General features: G+C 50.9%; 2 protein-coding genes across 5 annotated transcripts in view; one reads left to right on the top strand and one right to left on the bottom strand.

The window, feature by feature from the left end:
- The window catches only part of LOC120393923 (C-type lectin domain family 4 member F-like), a 40,659-nt gene extending 34,113 nt beyond the window's left edge, over positions 1-6,546 (top strand). Inside the window, exons 4-8 of the mRNA XM_039518380.1 lie at positions 1,908-2,015; positions 2,356-2,580; positions 3,360-3,508; positions 4,986-5,104; positions 5,974-6,546. Coding sequence (XP_039374314.1) covers positions 1,908-2,015; positions 2,356-2,580; positions 3,360-3,508; positions 4,986-5,104; positions 5,974-6,124 — 752 coding nt within the window. The 3' untranslated portion in view covers positions 6,125-6,546. The remainder of the gene's footprint in view (positions 1-1,907; positions 2,016-2,355; positions 2,581-3,359; positions 3,509-4,985; positions 5,105-5,973) is intronic.
- Positions 1-22,989, bottom strand: part of LOC120393924 (C-type lectin domain family 4 member F-like) — an 83,273-nt gene that overhangs the window by 20,901 nt on the left and 39,383 nt on the right. For 2 of the 4 annotated variants that reach the window (XM_039518381.1, XM_039518384.1), the window contains 3 exons: positions 21,833-21,984; positions 20,850-20,968; positions 19,511-19,949 (listed from right to left, as the gene is read on the bottom strand). In XM_039518381.1, coding sequence (XP_039374315.1) covers positions 19,787-19,949; positions 20,850-20,968; positions 21,833-21,984 — 434 coding nt within the window. In that variant the 3' untranslated portion in view covers positions 19,511-19,786. Of the gene's footprint in view, positions 1-19,510; positions 19,950-20,849; positions 20,969-21,832; positions 21,985-22,989 lie in introns of those variants that run through there. The other 2 variants (XM_039518383.1, XM_039518382.1) reach the window with 2 other exon arrangements.

Consider the following 22,989-nt stretch of genomic DNA (forward strand, 5'->3'; position numbering starts at 1 on the left):
TATGCTAGGTCTTCGAACAAATTTAGGAGGAGAAAGTAGTTAGGGGCATAGAGGTTAATGGTAAATGAGATAAAATTCAACATGGTTTTACAGAAGGTAGATCATGCCAAACGAACCTTCTCTTTCTTTGAGAAGATAACTGATTTTTTAGAGAAAGGAATTACAGTCGTTCTCATCTATCTGGATTTCAGGGCATTTGATACCATGCCACATGGGAAATTATGAGTCATCTTGGAGAAGAGGGGGATTAATATTGCTGTTAATCGCTATGTGCATGACCTTGCACTTTGCACAATTAAATTTCATCCCATTTCTACTACTCCAGGTGTCAAGGTTGTCCAGCTCTACTCGTATGAAATTCCAGTCCTCCTCCATGCTGGCAATACCTCCCAACTCTGTGTCATCTCTTGATTTCATTAGCACACTCCTCTTTTTGTGCCAAGGTCTTTAATGAAAACGTTAAATAAGATTTGTCCCAAGAGTGATCCCCGAGGAACTCCACGAGTAACCTCCCTCCAGCCTGACAGTTCACCTTTGAGCATGATCAGTTTTAGTCTCCCATTTAACTGGGTCCTTATCCACCTTTCAATGGGGTCGGGAAGGAATTTTCCCCCAAATCAGATTGGCAGAGACTCTGAGTTTTTTTGTCGTCCTCTGCAGCCTGGGGCACGGGTCACTTGCAGGTTTGAACTAGTGTAAATGGTGGATTCTCTGTAACTTGAAGTCTTTAGATCATGGTTTGAGGAGTTCAGTAACTCAGCCAAAGGTTATGGGACTATTACAGGACTGGGTGGGCGAGGTTCTGTGGCCTGCAGGAGGTCAGATTATGATCATGATGGGCCCTTCTGGCTGTAAGGTCTATGAGACCTGTCTCTGCCTCAGTTCTCCACCTGTAAAACGGGGGGACGAGGCTTCCCTACTTCACAGGGGTGTCGTGCGACATTAAATAATATATGAAAGGCTGTGAGCTGCTCAGATCCTACCGTGAAAGGAGCCAGAGACGTACGATGGATCATGGGAAAGATTCCGCAGGCAGCACTTAGATCACAGGTCTGTTGATGATGCACAAGCTGGAAGAGAAACTGGCTCCCTGGGGGTCGCAGTGTTGACCCTGCAGCACTAACGGGAGTGAAGGCTGATTTTTAGGGACAGATGCTCTGCAGGTGTAAATCGAAGTAGCTCCTCTGAAGTCAGATTGACACCGTCTGAGCAGCTGGCCATTAGTCTGCAAGCCCGGATCCTCAGAGGCATTTGGGCTCCTGGTTTCCATAGAAATCACTGGGAGTTTGGGGCCTGAACACCTCTAAGGGTCTGGGCCTCCAGTTAGCAGACAGGCCCCTGAGACACACCAGGAGTGGAGCTGTCAGGATCGGCACTTGGCCGGCCACAGTGCCCAGAAGCTGCACCCTGGTCCTTCTTTTCATAGCGCTAGGTGCTGCACAAACACACAGTAAAATGAGGTCATAGAATCCCAGAACCATCGGGTGAGAAGGGACCCCAGGGGCATCTAGTCTAACCCCTGCCAAGATGCAGGATTTGTTGTGTCTGACCCATCCCAGACAGACGGCTCCAGCCTCCTTTTGAAAACCTCCCGTGAAGGGGCTTCCATGATGCCCTGAGGCGTCTGTTCCTGAGATTTACTCTCAGTCGGCTCTGCTGGAGTTTGTAGCACCCTGCTCCAAGGAGCTGACGCCCTACGTTAAGACGGTGTAACATACACCAGGCGAGAGCCCCGAACGGGCCTTGGCTGTGCCGGTGTCCCTCCTCGGGAGGGAAGCTGTCCAAGATTAAAATAAAAGACGTCATAGAGAACAGCCTCGCGCTCAGAGCATGTTCCTTCTCTGGGTGCGATTGGTCTCCAGGCGCAATTCGGTTCGGTCGCTGACCTGCAGACGTGTGATTTCTAGATCTCCGGGCACAGAGCAAGCTGCAAGCGGTTGAAGAAGCGGTGCAGAAGCTCCAAGTCTCTCTGCAGCCTGACAACGCCTCGGACGCATCAGCAAAGAGATTGGACAGTAAGTCGCAGGACGAGGGTCTTAGGCATCAGGGTGGGGTCAGCTCCCCTCCCATGGCCTGGAAACTGAGCACTCTCCTGCCTACAGGGATGGTGGGTGCCTGGCATCCTCCTGCTCCCCTCCAGATACTTCCCTGCCAGACTCTGTTCCCCAGCAGGAAAATCATCCTTTATTTCTCCCACCTAGAGTCGATTTTGACTGTGAGCTGTTGCGAGCAGGGACTGTCCCCTCCTGTCCGTACAGCGCCTGGCACACATGGGCCGGCAGGTGCTGCTCTACAGCACGTGCTGATAATCAAGTGTTCTGCATCTCCACTGACGTCGCTGTGACTTTCTTCTAGGTCTGCAGCTATTGGATGAAGCGCAGGCAGGAGTCCGGATGCTGAAAGCCCAGCTGGGTAACGTCAGTGCAGCGTATGGAGAAATCCAGATCCGTCTGGACAACGTCAGTGCAGCATATGGAGAAATCCAGATCCGGCTGGACAACGTCAGTGCAGCGTATGGAGAAATCCAGATCTGGCTGGACAACGTCAGTGCAGCACGAGCAGAAGTGCAAGGTCGCTACAGTAAGTACTAGCTGCAGTGCTGGCTGGTGCCGTTTCTGCTGGTGCTGAGGATGAACGGAGGATTTCAGGCTCCCAGGCTGACAACTCAGCGCCTTTCACCAGCACCGAGTTCTCTTCCATTAAAAATCAACGGTGGCTGCACCTGGGCCCACACCATGGTGATTGGTGTGGAGTTAAATTACACCCTAGGCCTCGTTAGCCTAATGGGAGCACCTAGCTATCAGCTCTTCTTAGACGCTCCAAACCCGTCAGGTCACAGGCAAAAAGTGACCCTGGCATTTCAGCGTATGGGGCGTTACTTTCAGAACCATCTCTGAGTGTTGGGGCTGGGGGGACAGTGATGTGCAAATGACCCGAGACTTCAACTTCTCATGATCACTGAAAATATTTGATGCAGAACCAAGAGATCTTCCACCTTGGGCAGCTAAATTCCCCCACCTGAATTCCCCCTGCCAGCTCAGCTGCACAGTGAGTCTCCCCTTTCCCATTACAGCCGTGCTGCTCTGCACTGGGACTAGCTCCCATGCTCCAGCGCAGATGCAGCTGCATTTCAGTGCTGGGGCAGTGACCCTATGGTGTCTGCTTTCTGCAGCGCTCTTTGGGATCCATCATGTGGCCACACAAGTTACTTATTGTGATGCTGGAGAATCAGGATTCAGAAGCTCCCTGGGCTGGGGGCAGCTGAAGGGCAGGGGAAATGCAGCACTAGAAACCCTGAGCTCCCTGCGTGTGTCCCTGTGACTTTAGCCCGGGTGTCTCACCTCAGTCTCTGCTCCTAGGTGACGTGCTGACAAAGCTCTCCAGGGGCTGGAGCTTTTACGGTGGGAACCTCTATTACTTTTCACAAGAAAAGAAGCCGTGGGATGAGGCCGAGCAGTTCTGTGTGTCTCAGGACTCGCACCTGACCTCTGTCTCCTCCCAGGAACAGGTGAGTGCAGGAATTTCCTAGGGGCTTTGATAAGGGGTCAGTGCCTTATTTCATACCAGAAGGAGGTGGCAGGTGGCAGCTGAGGTTGCAAATCTGTGACATGGCTTGTGGCAAACCACCGGAGAGGATGCCAAGCTTTGAAACCTGACCCAAGGGATTCCCCCATCAGTTTAAAAGCAGAGATGGGCAGAGGAACAGTGCCAGGATCTGGAGTGCTGGGGGAGGGGGATTTGGGGTCAGGCTCATTTCTGATTTTCCCTACTTCCAGTGTAGCATTTCCAGCAAACCCAATGACCTTTCCCAGTGACAACCCACTTTGATCTCTCTCCCCAGTCCGAGGGCTCAGGCAGTGGTGGATTTTCCAATGGGCTGACGGGGCCTGTCCCCCGGGGCTCCGGAAAAATGGATTCTCCACCCCGAACAGAAATCCATCATGGGACGGCTGGGTTGGGATCTGAGTTACTACAGAGAATTCTTTCCTGGGTGCTGGCTGGTGAGTCTTGCCCACATGCTCAGGGTTTAACTGATCGCCATATTTGGGGTCGGGAAGGAATTTTCCTCCAGGGCAGCTTGGCAGAGGCCCTGGAGGTTTTTCGCCTTCCTCTGCAGCATGGGGCATGGGTCACTTGCTGGAGGATTCTCTGCAGCTTGAGGTCTTCAAACCGCAATTTGGGGACTTCAATAACTCAGACATAAGCTAGGGGTTTGTTATAGAAGTGGATGGGTGAGATTCTGTGGCCTGCATTGTGCAGGAGGTCAGACTAGATGATCATAATGGTCCCTTCTGACCTTAAAGTCTATGAGTCTATGAGTCTAAGCCCGTAGCCCCAGCAGAAGTACTGGGCAGGCGGGTGGGGTATGAGAAGCCCCAGTGCTCCGACCCTACTTCGCAGCAGAAGCACCAGGCAGCAGGGGAACCCTCCCGATCTGGCTCCTACACTATGGCCCTGGGACTGGAGAAGCGCACGCTCCCTGTGAGGCCTTAGGCCTGGGGGAGCTCTTACTCCACGCTGCGGCCCCACTGCAGCCCTCACCCCAGGCCTCTGCGGCACTTTCGGAGGAGGAAAATCCCACCCTCCGGCAGGGCCAGACTTTGCACCCAGTTCTCTGCTCCGAGCTTTGCCTCCTGCAAGGGCAGGGGGCTGGTGTGAACTCTGAGGTGCCCATCAGTACCTGCCGCAGCCGAGCTCTGAGGGGGCAGTGAGGGGAGTGTTCTGAGACAGGTCCCTGCTGTTAGCCCCAGGCAGATACAGATGCAGACGCAGACACAGAGCTGCTCCAGGGCTCCCTCAGGGTCTCCCAGCTAGTCACTGTCAGCGTTGGGGGCAGGACACCGCGTCTCCCGCTGCCCAGTGCCCTGCTCACACCACCAGACGCCCTTTCCTCTCCCCCAAAATCTGTTCAGCCCAGGCAGCTGCGGCTGCATCCTGCAGCCTCTCTTGGGTGACCTGCACATGCTGCAAACTGTGTTGTGCAGGAGTTTCTCTCCAAGGAGACCCAGGGAGAAGCTCACTGGATTGGACTCAACGACCGGGAGACAGAAGGCAGCTGGCGCTGGGCGGATGGCACAGAATACAGAGCAGACGCAAGCAGGGGGTGAGTAAAGCTTGAGAGACGTGATTATTTATTACACGTTGGGTCACAAGCTCTTTCGGGCAGCGTCTGTGCGGCCCCTGGTGTCTATGCAGCACCCGGAACAGCGGGCCACGACAGCAGTGAATCCTCTCAGGAATTTCTGCTAATGCCCCTTTGCTTAGAGCAGGAGCCTCAACACGGAGTGTGTGTTCAGTGCCCACTGAGACCCAGGGCCAGAGCCTCCCCTGGGTAACTCGGCATTGACTTGAATGAACCACAGGGATTTACACCAGCTGAGGATCTGGCCCCAAGTCGACTCAGTGCAGCCAGGGGAGTCTGGAGTGAGCGGCAGGTTCCCGCTCTCCTTGGGATTGCGCTGCGCTCTCCCCTCGGTCAGGCTGGGCACGGGGAGGCTGTGGGGCCGGGGCCATGGCCGGAGCCAGCTGCAGTCGGTGCAGTGACCTCAGGGGGCTGTGGGCGAGGCCCATAAGCAGGGCCAGGGAGAAGTTAATGACTGACCCCCACTGCCCTCTCTCCCCGTTCCTGCGTTCCCATCTCGGGGGTGCCTGGGACGTGCTGTGCCACCTGCTCTGGTTCTGGGCACTGAGATCCGAGTTGCTGCTGCTCAGCATTTGGAGCCACACACTGACTTTGGCTCTTTGCTGGCCTGTCAGGCGCAGGGCAGGTGCTACCCCCGGCCGTCAGAAGCCCTTCGTTACCATGGCCACAAGAGCTGTGGAGAACTCTGAGGGGTGGCCGGGAGGTGCATCACTTCACCGCGTCATTGCTGGGTGTCTTGGTCCCCTGCCAACAACAGAGTCCGCAGAGCAGAACTGAGCTCAGGAATTGGCTGTGGTTCTCCCCTGAGACATTAACACTCTGATCCGTAGGTTCTGGGCGCAGAATGAGCCAGACAATTACGATCCGAAGAAAGATGGTGGAGAAGACTGTGTTCACACTGAGCCAAGAAAGCGGAATTTGTGGAATGATGCCAACTGCACTCAGCCTTTCAGGTGGATTTGTAAGCAGGCCCATGGATAGGCTGGGCTGTGACATGCAGGTCTCAGCACGTCAAAAAGCACTTTAATTTTCAAGCTAGAATATTTCCCAGCGACCTGCTGGTGAGGAGCCCTTTACACTGGAGGGGCCGCATGGGACTGGCATTGCAGGGGGAGCCCCCAGGAGGAATCCTGGATGGACCAGCCTGAATTCCTCCTAGTGGCTTCTAGGGCGCACGTGGCAAAGGACTTCCTCCACCAGCCTCTGGGAGGGTGTGATGAGCTCCCAGCTCACTTCCACCTACCGCCCAGGGAGCTGCCAGCAAGGAGCAAGAACGGCATTTCCCCATGAGATTCTGGCCAGCTCCTCATAGACTTTAAGGTCAGAAGGGACCATTATGATCATCTAGTCTGACCTCCTGCACAAAGCAGGCCACAGAATCTTACCCATCCACTTCTATAACAAACCCCTAACCTATGTCTGAGTTACTGAAGTCCCCAAATTGTGGTTTGAAGACCTCAAGCTGCAGAGAATCCTCCAGCAAGTGACCCATGCCCCATGCTGCAGAGGAAGGCAAAAAACCTCCAGGGCCTCTGCCAATCTGCCCTGGAGGAAAATTCCTTCCCGACCCCAAATATGGTGATCAGCTAAACCCTGAGCATGTGGACAAGACTCACCAGCCAGCACTCAGGAAATAATTCTCTGAAGTAACTCAGTTCCCATCCCATGTAACTCAGATCCCATCCCGGAGCTTGTGGTTGAGCTACAGCATGGATTCCAAAAGCCATCCAATCTTGAACAATGACAGTCTCTAAAGGCTCCGTCTTTACCATGCAGGGCAGACACGAACAGAGGAGAGGATATTTCCTCCCGCTTTGCTCTGCTCAGCTCATCCTTTACATCACTAGTCGCCTCCTCTGTGATGACACTCAACTCCGCCTCCTGTGGTGACACCCTGGGACTTCCTTTTTCTGTCTTCTGACAGCTAGTAGCTTCTGCATTGCCAACTTCCTCTTTTGACTCTCCCTGTGGCTTCTTAGACTTAATCTCCTGCTCCGCTTTTAAAGGTACTGTGTCAGCATGAGCTAATTCTCTCACCCTACTTCTGGTAATTGGCTCTGCAGATTTTTCTGTCTCTGTCGGTTCCACCATATCAGTAGGGATGGGAACCAATTCTTATACTCCTCTAACACATCTCTTAACTTTTTCAACTCTCTGATTCTTTTTAACAGCTGACCACAGTCTGATTTATAACCATCCAGCGATTTTAAGCTGGCATCCAAAGTTTGCTGAGCTTTTCTGAGTAACTCTAATTTTTTTATTTAATTTCTTTCCCAGCGAACTATAAGCTATGAGCAGACATTCAACAGCTATTCCCTTCACCAGTTTAGCCTCTCTTTTTTTTTTCCGCTTCGTTTCTACATCAAATACTTCACTCACAAAACCCCATGGGTTACAATGCTCAGATATCAGCTCAGCTGTTCTAAACCTCCTCCATGTTCCTGAATGTATTTTCTAGCAAAGTTTTCTAGAGCCATTCTGTGGGCAACTTCAACAGACTCTACTCTTGCCCTTACTTCACTTACCTTAACATGTAACACAGAACTCATTTGAATTCTAACACTTCACTAGCTTATGTAATAGACTAGAATGAACACTCTGTTGCTTTACTCTGTAACTGAAGGTGTCCCTTCACAGAAACAACAGAAATAATACTCCAAACTGGTTTTCTACCTAGTTCAATAAGTCCCAAGTAAATGATAGAGGGGTGGGGGCACGTTCCCCTCTCTTCCCTCGATGGCTCGTAGCTGATCGAGAGGTCTTTTCCCTCTGTCAGGACCTGCCGAACAGCTGGGGAGCACTGAGGCCGACGGATCAGAGGTGCAGCCTGAGAGAGTTATGGGGACTGAAGAAATGTACAAGTTCTGAGTTACTGCAGCCTCTTGGCAGCAATTAATGCATAGATTTATCAACTCCCCCGCCACCACTTAGTGTGGGTCATCGGGCCCAATGCTACTGCTTGTATCTTATTGGTACCATTCGTTAGAACTCCGACCTCCAACAAAGCCCCTTAAATGCACATATCATTTTAAATAATATCACTTTTTAAATAATAACACTATTACTGTATAAAATTACTTTTTAAAATAATATCATTACTTTATCTTGCTAGATTAAATTCAAAACCTCTAAGTTAAAACTTTAAATCAAACCACAATACAGAAATACTGGGACTCCTGCCACAGGAAATCAGGTTCCTGTATTCTTAAGAGTGAGTTAGCAAGACATGCAATCTTGCTTTCTAACTCTCTGTAACTTTAACTCTTTAGTTATGCCTCAGGTGAGATTCTCAGGGGTCTAAGGATGCCTGGAATCCCTGAAAAGACTCCTTCAAGACTCCTTCAAGACTCCTGGCTGGCTCGCCAGTCTATAGCCTGATTTAGGATGCACTAATAACATTAATTTAATTTATCAATTTAATTTAATTTTAATTTAATCTAATTTAATTATTAGTCATATTAATTAGTATGTGTCTTAGGCTCACCAATCTATTTGATCAGAAGATAACAGTTCTTGTCCCGAATCAGGCTCCACAGAATTTACAAAGGACCCTCGGGGGTATAACAGGAAGCTCACACTGAGAAAGATAGAGCCTTAAAAACTTTTTATTAAAATCAATACTAGTAAGTAAATGGTAAAATACTCAGAGTTATAAAGTTACAATTGCATTACTGCTATTCAAAAGATACATATGATAATATATTATTATATGCAACAAAGCTTTGGTAATATATTCACACCCTTCCTCGATAACCTGGTGGGAAGAGACACAGGACCAGCCTCGCAGTTCAGGTTTCTCAATTCTTGAGTGTGAGATGCAGTGCTTAGAAGAAACAAATACTAAGAGCTATCCAAACTAACTTGGGGTTTACTTGACTAACTTAAACTTAAAATCAAAACCTAATAAACAAACTAAGAATAAAAATGTAGGAAAACCAAGCTTAGCCTAGTTCCTTTGAAACTTAAAGTTTAAGAAGAACAAGTATAGTCTACTAATAGTAGTAGTCATAGTAGGCGGATAGAATAGAAGAGGAATAGAGATAGAGTAGAAAAAAGAATGTAAGTGAGAATACTCTAGCAAGGTGGGTCACCTCTTTTATAGGGCACAAGTGCCGGAAATCCTTCCTCCTATGCCCAAATTTCCATTGTCTATTGGTCTAGATAAAAGGTCTTAGCTATTTAGGTAACGAGATGTAGGTCAGCTTTGCTTTCCAGGTAAAAGGGCCCGATATTGATATGCTAACTTTGCTTTAGCTCAAGGGTAGGCAACCTATGGCATGGGTGCCGAAGGCGGCACACAAGCTGATTTTCAGTGGCACTCACATTGCCTAGGTCCTGGCCACCGGTCTGGGGGCCTCTGCATTTTAATTTAATTTTAAATGAAGCTTCTTAAACACTTTAAAAACCTTTTTACATACAACAATAGTTTAATTATATATTGTAGACTTATAGAAAGAGACCTTCTAAAAACGTTAAAATGTATTACTGGCACGTGGAACCTTAAATCAGATTGAATAAATGAAGACTCGGCACAGCACCCCCTTGCTCCCACATTCCTGGCAGGTCAGCTTTGTGCTCTCCGACCACTGATAGGATCCATCTAAGTGTGTCGCTCTTGGGCTGCCTTTACAGTGATCTTTTTAGGGACATCTCCCCCCACTGGTGCAGCACCACTGAAGAGGGCAATGGGGAGATCACCAGGGCAAACCCGCCCCTGTCACTGTCACCTGCGTCGTCTCACCCTGCTCAGAGCACTTCCCCTGGCTGGCACCATGGAGCTATAGCAGTGCTTGAGCAACAATGGCCGACCCTCCCCCCAGTGCTCCATGTAAGCCAAGGCCTGTGAGCCCCATGCTGAGCAGGAGCTGATCACTTGACAGAGATGTTATTGAACCCTGCATGGGTCTGGTAAAACATTCCCTGCATTTACCCACCTGAATAGTCCCATTAACCTCGACAGGACTGTGCCAGTGAGTAAGAGCTGCAGGATTAAACCAGGCACAGGCCCAGATCTCTGGATGCACGAGCCCTTCCGTCAGCTTTAAACCAGTTCTTTGAGAGGTTCAGTCATGGCTTCAAAATCCAGTCCCAAAGTGGGAGGCTGCGAGCTGTGTGCTCCTCGTCTCCTCTGGCCAGGACCCGCTGTGCACCGCTCACTCAGGGCTAGGAAGAAATGACCCCCACAGACGCTGACCCATTGAGTACAATGGGCTGGAGGGGCCTGTCAGCCAGGGATCTGTCGTTTTTATGAGACATGCTGCTTTACACCATTTTAAAGTGGCCCAAATCCTCCCTCCCACTGGAGCAAAACTGCTGCACCAATTTACAGCAGGTGAAGAGCTGGTGCCTCTGCCTTCTCTGTCCTGACAACACACCTGTCCCTAGAGGGGGAGAGCGACGGTGGGACAAGATGATGATGATCAATGCACGGCTCAGGCAGTGGCGCTCTAAGGATCTCTGGGCTGTTGGATCACTGGGAGGCATTCACGGACAGACGTCTGTTCTCATGGGACGGACTCCGGCTGGACTCTAGGATGGAGGGTGGCACAAGTGATTAAAAGAGCTTTAAAGAAGGAATTCAGGGGAGATGGGAGATGCTCATGTAATCTCCAGCCATGATTTTAACATTGAGTGGGAGGAAAATCAAGTAAGAGCAGATACAGGAATGGAGAAAGGAACAGCAGACGGTAGGAGAATGAACCACAAGAGGAAAGATAGTGCCCATAGCAATGACATAGCAATCAGATAGGCAATACTGGCAGTAGAGTGACTGTACCTAATCAGGTGAGGAATCTGAGTGAAGTCGAGCAGAAACAATTAAGATGCCTGTACACAAGGCAAGGAGCCTGGGGAACAAAATGGAGGAACTAGATCTACTGGTGCAGGAAGTGAAACCAGATGTTACAGGGATGATAGAAACATGGTGGAGTAGTAGCCAGGACTGGAGTACAGGTATTGAAGGATAAGTGCTGTTCAGGAAAGACAGAAATAAAAGGAAAGGTGATGCAGTCGGTAGGGCCCACACTTTCCTGGCTGTGAGAGCTGACAGATTTCTTTACCAAATAGTTACCAAACCAAGAAGAGATGATGCCATTTTAGGCCTGGTCTACACTTGGACTTTAAGTCGAATTTAGCAGCGTTATTTCGAACTAACCGCTCAACCGTCCACACCAGGAAGCCATTTAATTCGAACTAGAGGGCTCTTTAGTTCGAATTTGGTACTCCACCCCGACAGGTGGAGTAGTGCTAAATTCGATATGGCTAGCTCGAATTAGGCTTGGTGTGGATGCTAATCGAACTTAGTAGCTCCGGGAGCTATCCCATACTGCACCACTCTGTTGACGCTCTGGACAGCAGTCCGAGCTTGGATTCTCTGGCCAGCCACACAGGAAATGACCCGCGAAAATTTGAATTCATTTTCCTGTCTGGGCACTTTGAAGCTGACGTCCTGGTTGGACATCGGGGCGAGCTCCGCAGCACCTGCAAAGATGCAGAGCTCTCCAGCAGAGGAGTCCGGGCAATCCCAGAATAGAAAGAGGTCCCCAGCATGGACTGACCGGGAAGTCATGGATCTGATCGCTGTGTGGGGCGAGGAGTCTGTGCTCTCGGAGCTGCGCTCCAGCAAGCGGAATGCAAAGACCTTCGAGAAGCTCTTGAAAGCCATGAAAGACAAAGGATACAGCCGGGATGCGATGCAGTGCCGCGTGAAAGTCAAGGACCTAAGGCAAGGGTATCAAAAAGTCAGAGCGGCAAACGGACGCTCCCGAGCCAAGCCCCAGACATGCCGCTTCTACGAGGCACTGCATGCCATTCTAGGTGGGTCTGCCACCACTGCCCCACCAGTGACGGTGGACTCCGAGGACGGCATAGTGTACCGGGACAGTTCCTCCTCGATGTTCGCCGATGGGGAAGATGAGGAAGGGTCTTTGGAGGATGGCGCAGGCGACAGCGAACACACTCCCGCTTTCCCTGACAGCCAGGATCTCTTCATCACCCTCACAGAGATCCCCCTACCAACCCTCCCCTGCCGTTAACCCGGACTCAGAATCAGGGGAAGGATCAGGCGGTAAGTGCTATAGACGTGTAAACATTTATTTTTTATAAAATATGTATAGAAAAAATAGAAACACTATATAAAAAATTGTAAATATTAAACTATATGAAAAGTAGGTCCACACAAAGAGGGATTGAAGAATAATCCTCTAGCGACAATTCAACGAAGGTGTCATACAGTTCCTCGAAAAGCCTCCGCAGGAGGTTCCTTGGGAGAGGTGCCTTGTTGGGCGCTTCGTGGAAGCAAACTCTTCCACGCCAGGACATCCGAATATACAGAGGAATCATCGCCTCCACAAGCATTGCTGCATATGGTCCTGGTCGGTGCAGGGCTTCCCTTAGCATCCTCTCTTTCTGGGCACGAGTTACCCGCCTCAGGGTGATCTCATTCTGGAAATACTGCATCTAAGTAGGGCAATTAGTGTATTGTTACTATTGTTAATGGTTTAAAATTAGGTTGCATAACAATGACCCTCGCCTAACAGCCACGTGCTAGAGGCCACAGAGAACAAGCATACATTGATCTTTCCCGTGCACTGGCGGGAGGGGCTGGAAAAGGCTCATCCTTTCTGCTTTCCACATTGCCTTTAGCAGGAGAGCACAGCTATCCACTAACTGATAAGCATTATCTACTGTAAGGCTTACCAGGACTGTCTGCAAGACAGATTCAGCTGTCTCTCCCCGCTTGTCCACTCTCCTGTGCAATGGCGCCGCCAATGAGAGCATAGTCCGAAATCTCGAACTAGTTCTGAGATCTCGCGAGACTTGGTGCCCTGTATAGTCTTGTTCACTGAAACTGACTTGACTGTGTTCACTGTTCGCAAACATGTATGTGTTCAAGGAAATCACTTACTTTTTCGCATCACACAGCTTCGGCTCTTTCCCGGACTGCCCCGGCATCCCCCTCGCAGAGGCTGGCTCAGATTAGGCGGCGAAAGAAAAAGACTAGGGACGAGATGTTCCAGGAACTGATGGCCTGCTCCAGAGCTGAGGCGGCAGAGCAGAGACAGTGGAGGGAGACCCTCTGTCAGCAGCATCGCACACACATCGAACGGGAGGATAGGTGGCGGCAGGAAGACCAGCAGGCTACTCAAATGCTGCTTGGTCTAATGAGGGAGCAAACAGACATGCTCCGGCGCCTTGTAGATGTTCTGCAGGACCGCAGGCAGGAGGAGAGAGCCCCCCTGCACTGCATCTGCAACTGCCCTCCAACGCCAAGAAGTTCTGTCCCCCCCTCACCCAAAGTTACAAGAAGAGGGGCGGTAGGGGCTGTGAGAACTGTCACTGCACCGCAGCAGAGCGCTAATGTACAAGACACCTCTCACGCTCTAAATTTGTAGAAGTTCTTCCCTTACAGGATCACCCAGTCCCAAATCCAAGTTTCAACCCCCCACTGTGTATTACATTATTAAAAGCAGTTTGCTGTTACTCACTGTTTCCGTCACGTTTCTCGTGTCAGAAGACTTTGTGTGTGGGGGGGGATTTTTAATTGCAGTGCATAGCCCACATTACCAGGGTACAGACTTGGGGGCAGGGTCAACTGCAGGGCACACACAGACTGCAGTCACTAGGCACCAGGGTCAGTCTGTGTGGTGTATGCTGCCCCGGGTCATTCGGTGATGTGTATGCTTGTCCAGGGTCCTAGCGCCTGCCATCCCCGAATGTAAAGGCAGGCTTCCCTTACCACGCACTTCGACCGTAGCCACGAGCCTCTCCGCTGCCCTGAGCCCCAACAAGAGCCCTCATCCAGGGACAGATACTCACCCTTCCCACACACCCCTCACCCCTTCCAACGCCCAAACCCACAGCCCACAGCCGTCATGCAAACCCCTATCCAAGGACGGCACCCCTCGCCCCTTCCTGCAAACCCACCCATTCCTGCAAACCCACCCCTACATGCACAACCACTGTAAACTGTCCCCCACCCCAGAGACCTATGTAGGAGCCGGAGGCTGTCCGTCCTGTATTGGACAAGCGGTCTGTACATCAGTGCACACCGTACCCAGCACAGTATGCGTCCATGTTTCAACCCAGGAACATAAATGCAAAGCCAACGAAAGATTTATTATTAATTACTGTAACATTTCATTAGTTTTAAAACGTGCTTTGGAAGTGGGGGAAACTTGGAGAACCGGGTTTGTGAGCTCAGATCTAACTCGACACATACAGACACAGGCCCATGATCAGGCTCTCTTAAAATCAAGTGGACAGTCACAGGTTACCCTGCTCTGCGAGGAAACTAGCTTTCAAAGCCTCCCTGATGCATATCGCTTCCCGCTGGGATATTCTCTCAGCACGGGTGTCTGGCTGATCGTAAACAGCAGCCAGGTGTTTTGCCTCAACCTCCCATCCCGCCATAAAGGTCTCGCCCTTGCTCTCACAGAGATTGTGGAGCACACAGCAAGCAGCAATAACTACGGGGATATTCTTCTCGCTGATGTCCGAGCGAGTCAGTAAGCTCCGCCATCTCCCCTTGAGATGTCCGAAAGCACACTCCACCACCATTCTGCACTTGCTCAGCCGGTAGTTGAAGAGCTCCTTCTCACTGTCCAAGGCGCCTGTATAGGGCTTCATGAGCCAGGGCATTAGCGGGTAGGCCGGGTCCCCGAGGATCACTGTAGGCATCTGCACATCCCCAACCGTTATTTTGTGGTTCGGGAAGAAAGTACCTGCCTGGAGGCATTTGAACAGACCAGAGTTCCTGAACACACGCGCGTCATGAACCTTGCCCGCCCACCCGACGAAGATGTTGGTAAAACGTCCCCTATGGTCCACCAGTGCTTGCAGCACCAGTGAAAAGTAGCCCTTTCGGTTAATGTACTCGCTGGCCTGGTGGGCTGGTGCCAGGATAGGGATGTGAGTCCCATCTATAGCCCCATCGCAGTTTGGGAATCCCATCGCGGCGAAGCCATCTATGACGACCTGGACGTTTCCAACAGTCACTACCTTTGAGAGCAGTTGCTCAACGATTGCGTGGGCTACTTGAATCACAGCAACCCCCACGGTAGATTTGCCCACGCCAAAGTGGTTCGCTACTGACCGGTAGCTGTCTGGCGTGGCAAGTTTCCAGAGGGCTATGGCCACTAGCTTCTGCACACTCAGCGCTGCTCGCATCCATGTGTCCTGGCACTTCAGGGCAGGGGTCAGCAAGTCACAGAGTTAAAGGAAAGTGCCCTTACGCATCCTGAAGTTTCGCAGCCACTCTGTTTCATCCCAGACCTGCAGCACTATGCGGTCCCACCAGTCCGTGCTTGTTTCCCGGGCCCAGAATCGCCGTTCCACACCATGAACTTGACCCATTGCCACCATGATCTCCACGGCGCGGCGTACCCTGCTTTGTGAGAGGTCTGCGCCACTCTCCTCACCGCGCTGCCGGAGCCTCCTCGCCCGATTTCTCAGCAGCTGACTGTGGAAGAGGTGGACGATAAGGTGCGAGGAGTTGACAACGGCCATAAGTGCAGCGATGATTGCAGCGGGCTCCATGCTCGCAGTGCTGTGGCGTCCGCGCTGTAACTGACCAGAGAAGGGCGCGAACAGATTTCCCGCCGGCGCTTTCAGGGAGGGAGGGCGTGATTGACGGTTCAATGACGACAGTATCCCAAAACCGCCCTTGACACATTTTTTCCCCCAGCACGCATTGCGAGCTCTACCCAGCATTCCAATGGGCAGCGGGGACTGCGGGAACTGTGGGATAGCTTCCCACAGTGCACCGCTTACAAAGTCGACGCCGGCCCCGTTAATGTGGACTCAGAAGTTCGAATTAGTGTATTTAGTGTGGATACACAAATTCGACTTCATAAGGTCGAATCCACAAATTCGACTTCAGTGGATTCGAAATAGTCTTGTAGTGTAGACAAGGCCTTAGATTGAGTGCTGATGAGTTGGGAGGATCTCCGGAGAAGAGCTGGTTATAGGGGACAATTTTGGTTTGCGTGATCATGAGCTAATTCAGTTTCAACTAAATGGAAGGATAAACAAAACTAGGTCTGCAATTAGGGGCCTGGATTTCAAAAGGGGAAACTTTAAAATATTAAGGCAATTAACTAGAGGAATGGACTGGGCTGAAGAACTCAAGGATCTGAAAGTGGGGGAGGCTTGGAATTACTTTTAGTCCAAGTTGCAGAAGCTCTCTGAAGCCTGCATCCCAAGCAAGGGGGAAAACTTCCTAGGGAAGGGTTGTGGACCAGGCTGGATGAACAAGCGTCTCACACAGGTGATTAAAATAAAGCAGAAATCCTACAAGGAATGGAAGATGGAATGGATCAGGAAGAAAAGCCACGTCTTGGAGGTCAGAAAGTGCAGGGTTAACGTGAACTGTCAATAGCCAAGCACAGCTGGACCTTGCAAAGGAAATTAAAACCAACAGTAAACAGTTCTATAGCCATATAAACACAAAGGAAACAAGGAAGGAAGGAGTGGGACTGCCAAACACGGAGGATGAGATGGAGATTTTAAGAAAGGGGAAAAAGTGACCCAGGAAACTACAGGCCTGTTAGTCTGATCTCAATTGGACGCATGGTTTTAGAACAAATTTGGAAAGAGAAAGTAGTTAGAGACAGAAGTAAAGAGTAATTGGGATAAAATACAACACAGTTTTACAAAAAGTAGATGGTGCCATACCAACCCGATCTCTTTCTTTGAGAAGATAACTGATTTTTTAGACAAAGGAAATGTAGTAGATCTCATCTATCTGGATTTCGGTGGCATTTGATACAGTTCCACATGAGGAATTATTAGTCAAATTGGAGGAGATGGGGATTAATGTTGTTCTTAGTTCCTAAGTGCATGACCTTGCATTTGCACTATTGAATTTCATCCCAGCGAGCTCTGCAATGGGCAGATAAAGGGGCAGAATGTTTTGCCACAATGTTTCTGGGGATCTTGGTCCCCTGCTCACAACAGAATCTGTGCAGCAGAACTGAGCTCAGAAAGTGGCTTTGATTCTCCACTGAGACAATAACATTCTTTTATCTGGGAAATATCGTCACCCGACTCAATATCCTCAAGGAAGAAGAATTTCCACGGGATGCAGAAGACCCACTCTGCTGTCAAGACACAGTCATGCTGGCTTTGGAACTGGGCTATTACTTTGAGAAGCAAGGGCCGGGTTCTGTTCTCACACCAGTCTCATTCTATTGGCTTGAGTTACTCCTGTGTATGAGTGTCATAAACAGATAGTTAAGGGTTAAGGTCTCTTTTACCTGTAAAGGGTTAACAAGCTCAGTGGACCTGGCTAACACCTGACCAGAGGACCAATCAGGGGACAAGATGCTTTCAAACCTCGGTGGAGGGAAGCCTTTGTTTGTGTTCTTTGTTTGGGGGTTGTTCTCTCTTTGGATCTAAGAGGGGCCAGACGTATATCCAGGCTCTCCAAGCTTCCTGAAATATTCTCTTCTATTCAGTATAGTGAGTATTAGAAAGGCGAATTAGTCTTTTGATTAATTTCTGTATTTGCAAATGTGTGTTGCTGGAACAATATTTTACCTCTTTGCTGTACCTGTACTTAAGCTAGAGTCCCTCTAGTTTTTATAAGCTGTACCCTGTAAACTTCCATCCTGATTTTACAGAGATAGTTTTTTACTTTTTCTTTTTTTAATTAAAAGCTTTTCTTTTTAAGAACCTGTTTGATTTTTCCCTTGTTTGAGACCAGGGGATTAGTCTGACTCACCAGGGATAGGTGGGGGGAAGAGAGGAGGGGGGAAGGTGAATCCCTCTTTGTTTTAGATTCAAGGAGTTTGAATCAGTGTGGAGCCTCTCAAGGCAACCCAGGGAGGGGAAAGGAGGAGGGGAATGGTTAAGTTTCCCTTGTGTTAAGATCCAAGGAGTTTGTATCTGTGTTCCCCAGGGAAAGTTTTGGGGGAACAGAAAGTGTGCCAGACACTAATCTCTGGCTGGTGGCAGCATTACCAGATCTAAACTAGGATTTAAGTTTAGAAGGATCCATGCAGGTCCCCATCTTTTGGACGCTAAAGTTCAAAGTGGGGAATAAACCTATGACAATGAGAGACCAGAATCAGACCCCAAGAGTATAAACCCAGCTCAGGATTCTTTTCCCCATCTAATTGCAGCCTGGCCTGAGTGTTGCAGCCTTAAGAAGTGTGTCATGACACTGTCCCTTCCAAACATCATGGGGAAGCTTTTAATGGCCTTCTGGCTATTGGGGCAGGTTCTGGGCAGGTTGCGCATAGCTGTGAGGAGCATCAGCTCAATTTAGAATATTTTTTTTCCTGTCAAAGTGTCTGAAATGGGCAATTCTCTGTTTATTGGGCAGTTTTTGGTTCCTGTGCTGTCTACTTCACTTGCTGTTCTGTTTTCCTTTCATATGGACACAATAACAAAATATGTGAGTATTTTAAAGAACTCCAACCCCCTGTCTGTCATCTCAGAGCTTAGTTAATGCTGAATATGGAGAAGCAATTAACCATTGGAACAACTTACTGAGGAATGTGGTGGATTCTCCATCTCTTGACATCTTTAAATCAAGATTGGATGGCTTTTTAGAATTCGTGCTGTAGCTCAACCACAGGCTATGGGCTCTATGGATGGGTCACTGGGTGACAGACTCCGAGCGGTGTTATACAGGAGGACAGACTAGATGATCACAATGGTCCCTTCTAGCCCTGGAATCTACGTAACACGCATTACCAATAGCAGCACGACTCACCCAGGGCCAGGCTGCCTTGGGCAAGTGGTATCTGACTAGAGCTGGTAATGGCTGAAGGTTGTTGCCAGCTGGTTGCTGTTCATCATCTTCTGTGGAAAGAACCTTGTGGTCCCAGTAGAGAGGTGCCTCCAAACCACCACCATTATTGGTAGCTTATTGGTTAAGAACTGAGTGGGTCTCAGAGATGGAGCTACCCCATCTCCAGTGGGGGGAGGGGGTGTTGGTAAAGGTCCATCGGCAGAGTTATTTGCTGTAGACATCAATCCTCAGGGCTGTCATCTTTCTCCCAGTAATAAATGCCCTTGGAAATAAATATTCCACGTCTTTGAAGGAAGAGCAGCCTGAGATACAGAAAAACAACCGATTGGGTCCTTCCAAGGAAGTGACAGTTTTGGGAGGGACTGCTCCTGTTGGGTTGGAAGGGACAGACAAGTTTTGATATGTGGCACAGCGAGGCAGGGATAGGAGAATTCGAACAGCTGTTGAAGCCGGTCTCCCAGCTGAGCCTGAATTTATTTCCTCGGTGGCTGAAACATATTTTGAGACATCCCTTGCTTAGCACATACAATTGGACGTTTTAAATGTATATATAGATGGTTCTGACAACATCATAACATCTGATCAAAAGGTGCAAAAATTAGAAATTCAAGTCAAGCAAATCATTTATTGGGTGAATATGAAACAATAACTCCACGATCCAGTGATAGACCTGGAAACATACAAATTACAGAGCCAGTCACACTGAGCGGCATAAGGGCAGCTCTCTCTGCTACAGCCAGAAATATCACACCAAGACAAAGCGTCCCTGCAATACACATCCCATGCAGCCCCCTCCAGTGCACAGGGCTCCTCATCGGCAGGTGGCTGGAAAACATGCTGCATAGCTTGGAAATTAAGGCGCTTTCTGAGGTGCTGGGACCTGCATGTCACAGCCCAGCCTGTCCATGGGCCTGCTTACAAATCCACCTAGAAGGCACAGTGCAGTTGGCATCATTCCACCTATTCAGCTTCCTTGGGCGGATCTCAACACAGTCTTCTCTGCCTCCTGTCCCCTGATGCCAGTTGTCTGGCTGATTCTCCTCCCAGAACCTACGGATCAGAGTGTTAATGTCTCAGGGGAGAACCACAGCCAATTCCTGAGCTCAGTTCTGCTCTGTGGACTCTGTTGTTGGCAGGGGACCAAGACACCCAGCAATGACGCGGTGAAGCGATGCACCCCCCGGCCACCCCTCAGAGTTCTCCACAGCTCTTGTGGCCATGGTAACGAAGGGCTTCTGACGGCCGGGGGTAGCACCTGCCCTGCGCCTGACAGGCCAGCAAAGAGCCAAAGTCAGTGTGTGGCTCCAAATGCTGAGCAGCAGCAACTCGGATCTCAGTGCCCAGAACCAGAGCAGGTGGCACAGCACGTCCCAGGCACCCCCGAGATGGGAACTCAGGAACGGGGAGAGAGGGCAGCGGGGGCCAGTCATTAACTTCTCCCTGGCCCTGCTTATGGGCCTCGCCCACAGCCCCCTGAGGTCACTGCACCGACTGCAGCTGGCTCCGGCCATGCTCCCGGCCCCACAGCCTCCCCGTGCCCAGCCTGACCGAGGGGAGAGCACAGCGCAATCCCAAGGAGAGCGGGAACCTGCCGCTCACTCCAGACTCCCCTGGCTGCACTGAGTCGACTTGGGGCCAGATCCTCAGCTGGTGTAAATCCCTGTGGTTCATTCAAGTCAATGCCGAGTTACCCCAGGGGAGGCTCTGGCCCTGAGTCTCAGTGGACACTGAACACACACTCCGTGCTGAGGCTCCTGCTCTAAGCAAAGGGGCGTTAGCAGGAATTCCTGAGAGGATTCACTGCCGTCGTGGCAGCGCCCGGGGGCCTCCCTCAGGATCAGGCCCACTGTACCGGGTGCTGCATAGACACCAGGGGCCGCACAGACGCTGCCCGACAGAGCTTGTGACCCAACGTGTAATAAATAATCACTTCTCTCAAGCTTTACTCACCCCCTGCTTGCGTCTGCTCTGTATTCTGTGCCGTCCACCCAGCGCCAGCTGCCTTCTGTCCCCAGGTCGGTGAGTCCAATCCAGTGATCTTGTCCCTTGGTCTCATTGGAGAGAAACTCCTGCACAACACAGTTTGCAGCATGTGCAGGTCACCCAAGAGAGGCTGCAGGATGCAGCCACAGCTGCCTGGGCTGAACAGATTTTGGGGGAGAGGAAAGGGCGTCTGGTGGTGTGAGCAGGGCACTGGGCAGCGGGAGACGTGGTGTCCTGCCCCCAACGCTGACAGTGACTAGCTGGGAGACCCTGAGGGAGCCCTGGAGCAGCTCTGTGTCTGTGTCTGCATCTGTATCTGCCTGGGGCTAACAGCAGGGACCTGTCTCAGAACACTCCCCCCACGACCCCCTCAGAGCTGAGCTGCGGCAGGTACTGACGGGCACCTCAGAGTTCACACCAGCCCCCTGCCCTTGCAGGAGGCAAAGCTCGGAGCAGAGAACTGGGTGCAAAGTCTGGCCCTGCCGGGGGGGGGGGGTTCCTCCTCCGAAAGTGCCGCAGAGGCCTGGGGTGAGGGCTGCAGTGGGCACGTGGGGAGAGAGGATTCTCTGAGAGGTGCATGGCCCCTTGCACACAAGCCTTCCAGATACAGACTGCTAGATTGTCCAGCAGGAGCTCAGGTCTGGGGAGAGGGATCAAAGCGGGTCCTCACTGGGAAAGGTCATTGGGTTTGCAGGAAATGCTACATTGGAAGTAGGGAAAATCAGAAATGAGCCTGATCCCAAATCCCCCTCCCCCGGCACCCCAGATCCTGGCTCTGTTCCTCTGCCCATCTCTGCTTTTAAACTGATGGGTGAATCCCCCGAGTCAGATACCAAGGCTGGGCATCCTCTCCGATAGTTTCCCACCTCAGCTGCCACCTTCCATCTCCTTCAGGTGTGAAACAAGGCACTGACCCATTATCCAAGCCACTAGGAGCTTCCTGCGCTCACCTGTTCCGCCTGGGAGGAGACAGAGGTCAGGTGCGAGTCCTGAGACACACAGAACCGCTCGGCCTTGTCCCACGACTTCCTTTCTTGTGAAAAGTAATAGAGGTTCCCACCGTAAAACGTCCAGCCCCTGGAGAGCTTTGTCAGCACGTCACCTAGGAGCAGAGACTGAGGTGAGACACCCGGGCTAAAGTCACAGGGACACACGCAGGGAGCTCAGGGTTTCTAGTGCTGCATTTTCCCTGCCCTTCAGCTGTCCAAAGCTCAAGGAGCTTCTCAGTCCTGATTCTCGAGCGTCACAATAAGTATCTTTCATGGCCACATGATGGATCACAAAGAGTGCTGCAGAAAGCAGACTCCATAGGGTCACTGCCCCAGCACTGAAATGCAGCTGCATCTGGGCTGGAGCATGGGCACTAGTCCCAGTGCAGAGCAGCCTGGCTGTAATGGGAAAGGGGAGACTCACTGTGCAGCTGAGCTGGCATGGGGAATTCAGGTGGGGGAATGTAGCTGCCCAAGGTGGAGCATCCCCTGGTTCTGCATCAAATATTTTCAATGATCATGAGAAGTTGAGGTCTCAGGTCTCTTGCACTTTGGCATCTCCCCCAACACCCTGCCGGGGGCACTGGCTCATGGATGGTTTTGAAAGTAACGCCCCATACGCTGAAATGCCAGGGTCACTTTCTGCCTGTGACCTGATGGGTTTGGAGCGTCTAAGAGAGCTGATAGCTGGGTGCTCCCATTAGGCTAATGAGGCCTAGGGTGTAATTTAACTCCACACCGATCACCACGGTGTGGGCCCAGGTGCAGCCACCGGTGATTTTTAATGGAAGAGAACTCGGAGTTGGAGAAAGGCTCTGCGTTGTCAGCCTGGGAGCCTGAAATCCTCCATTCATCCTCAGCACCAGCAGAAACGGCACGAGCCAGCACTGCAGCTAGTACTTACTGCAGCGACCTTGCACTCCTCCTCGCGCTGCACTGATGTGCAGACGGATCTGGATTTCTCCATAGGCTGCACAGACAGTTGTGAGACGTGGCCACAAGGGAGCGCTCTGCCTCCAGCAATGGGACTATAGCAGGTACCCAAATTATTGGGAGAGCTCAGGGACTGGGTGGGTGGGAGGATTGAGACCCAGGAGTGCATCTCCACTGATGTCCTG

This window comes from Mauremys reevesii, unplaced genomic scaffold (assembly GCF_016161935.1).
Source record: "Mauremys reevesii isolate NIE-2019 unplaced genomic scaffold, ASM1616193v1 Contig38, whole genome shotgun sequence".
In the NCBI taxonomy this organism is placed as follows: Eukaryota; Metazoa; Chordata; order Testudines; family Geoemydidae; genus Mauremys; species Mauremys reevesii.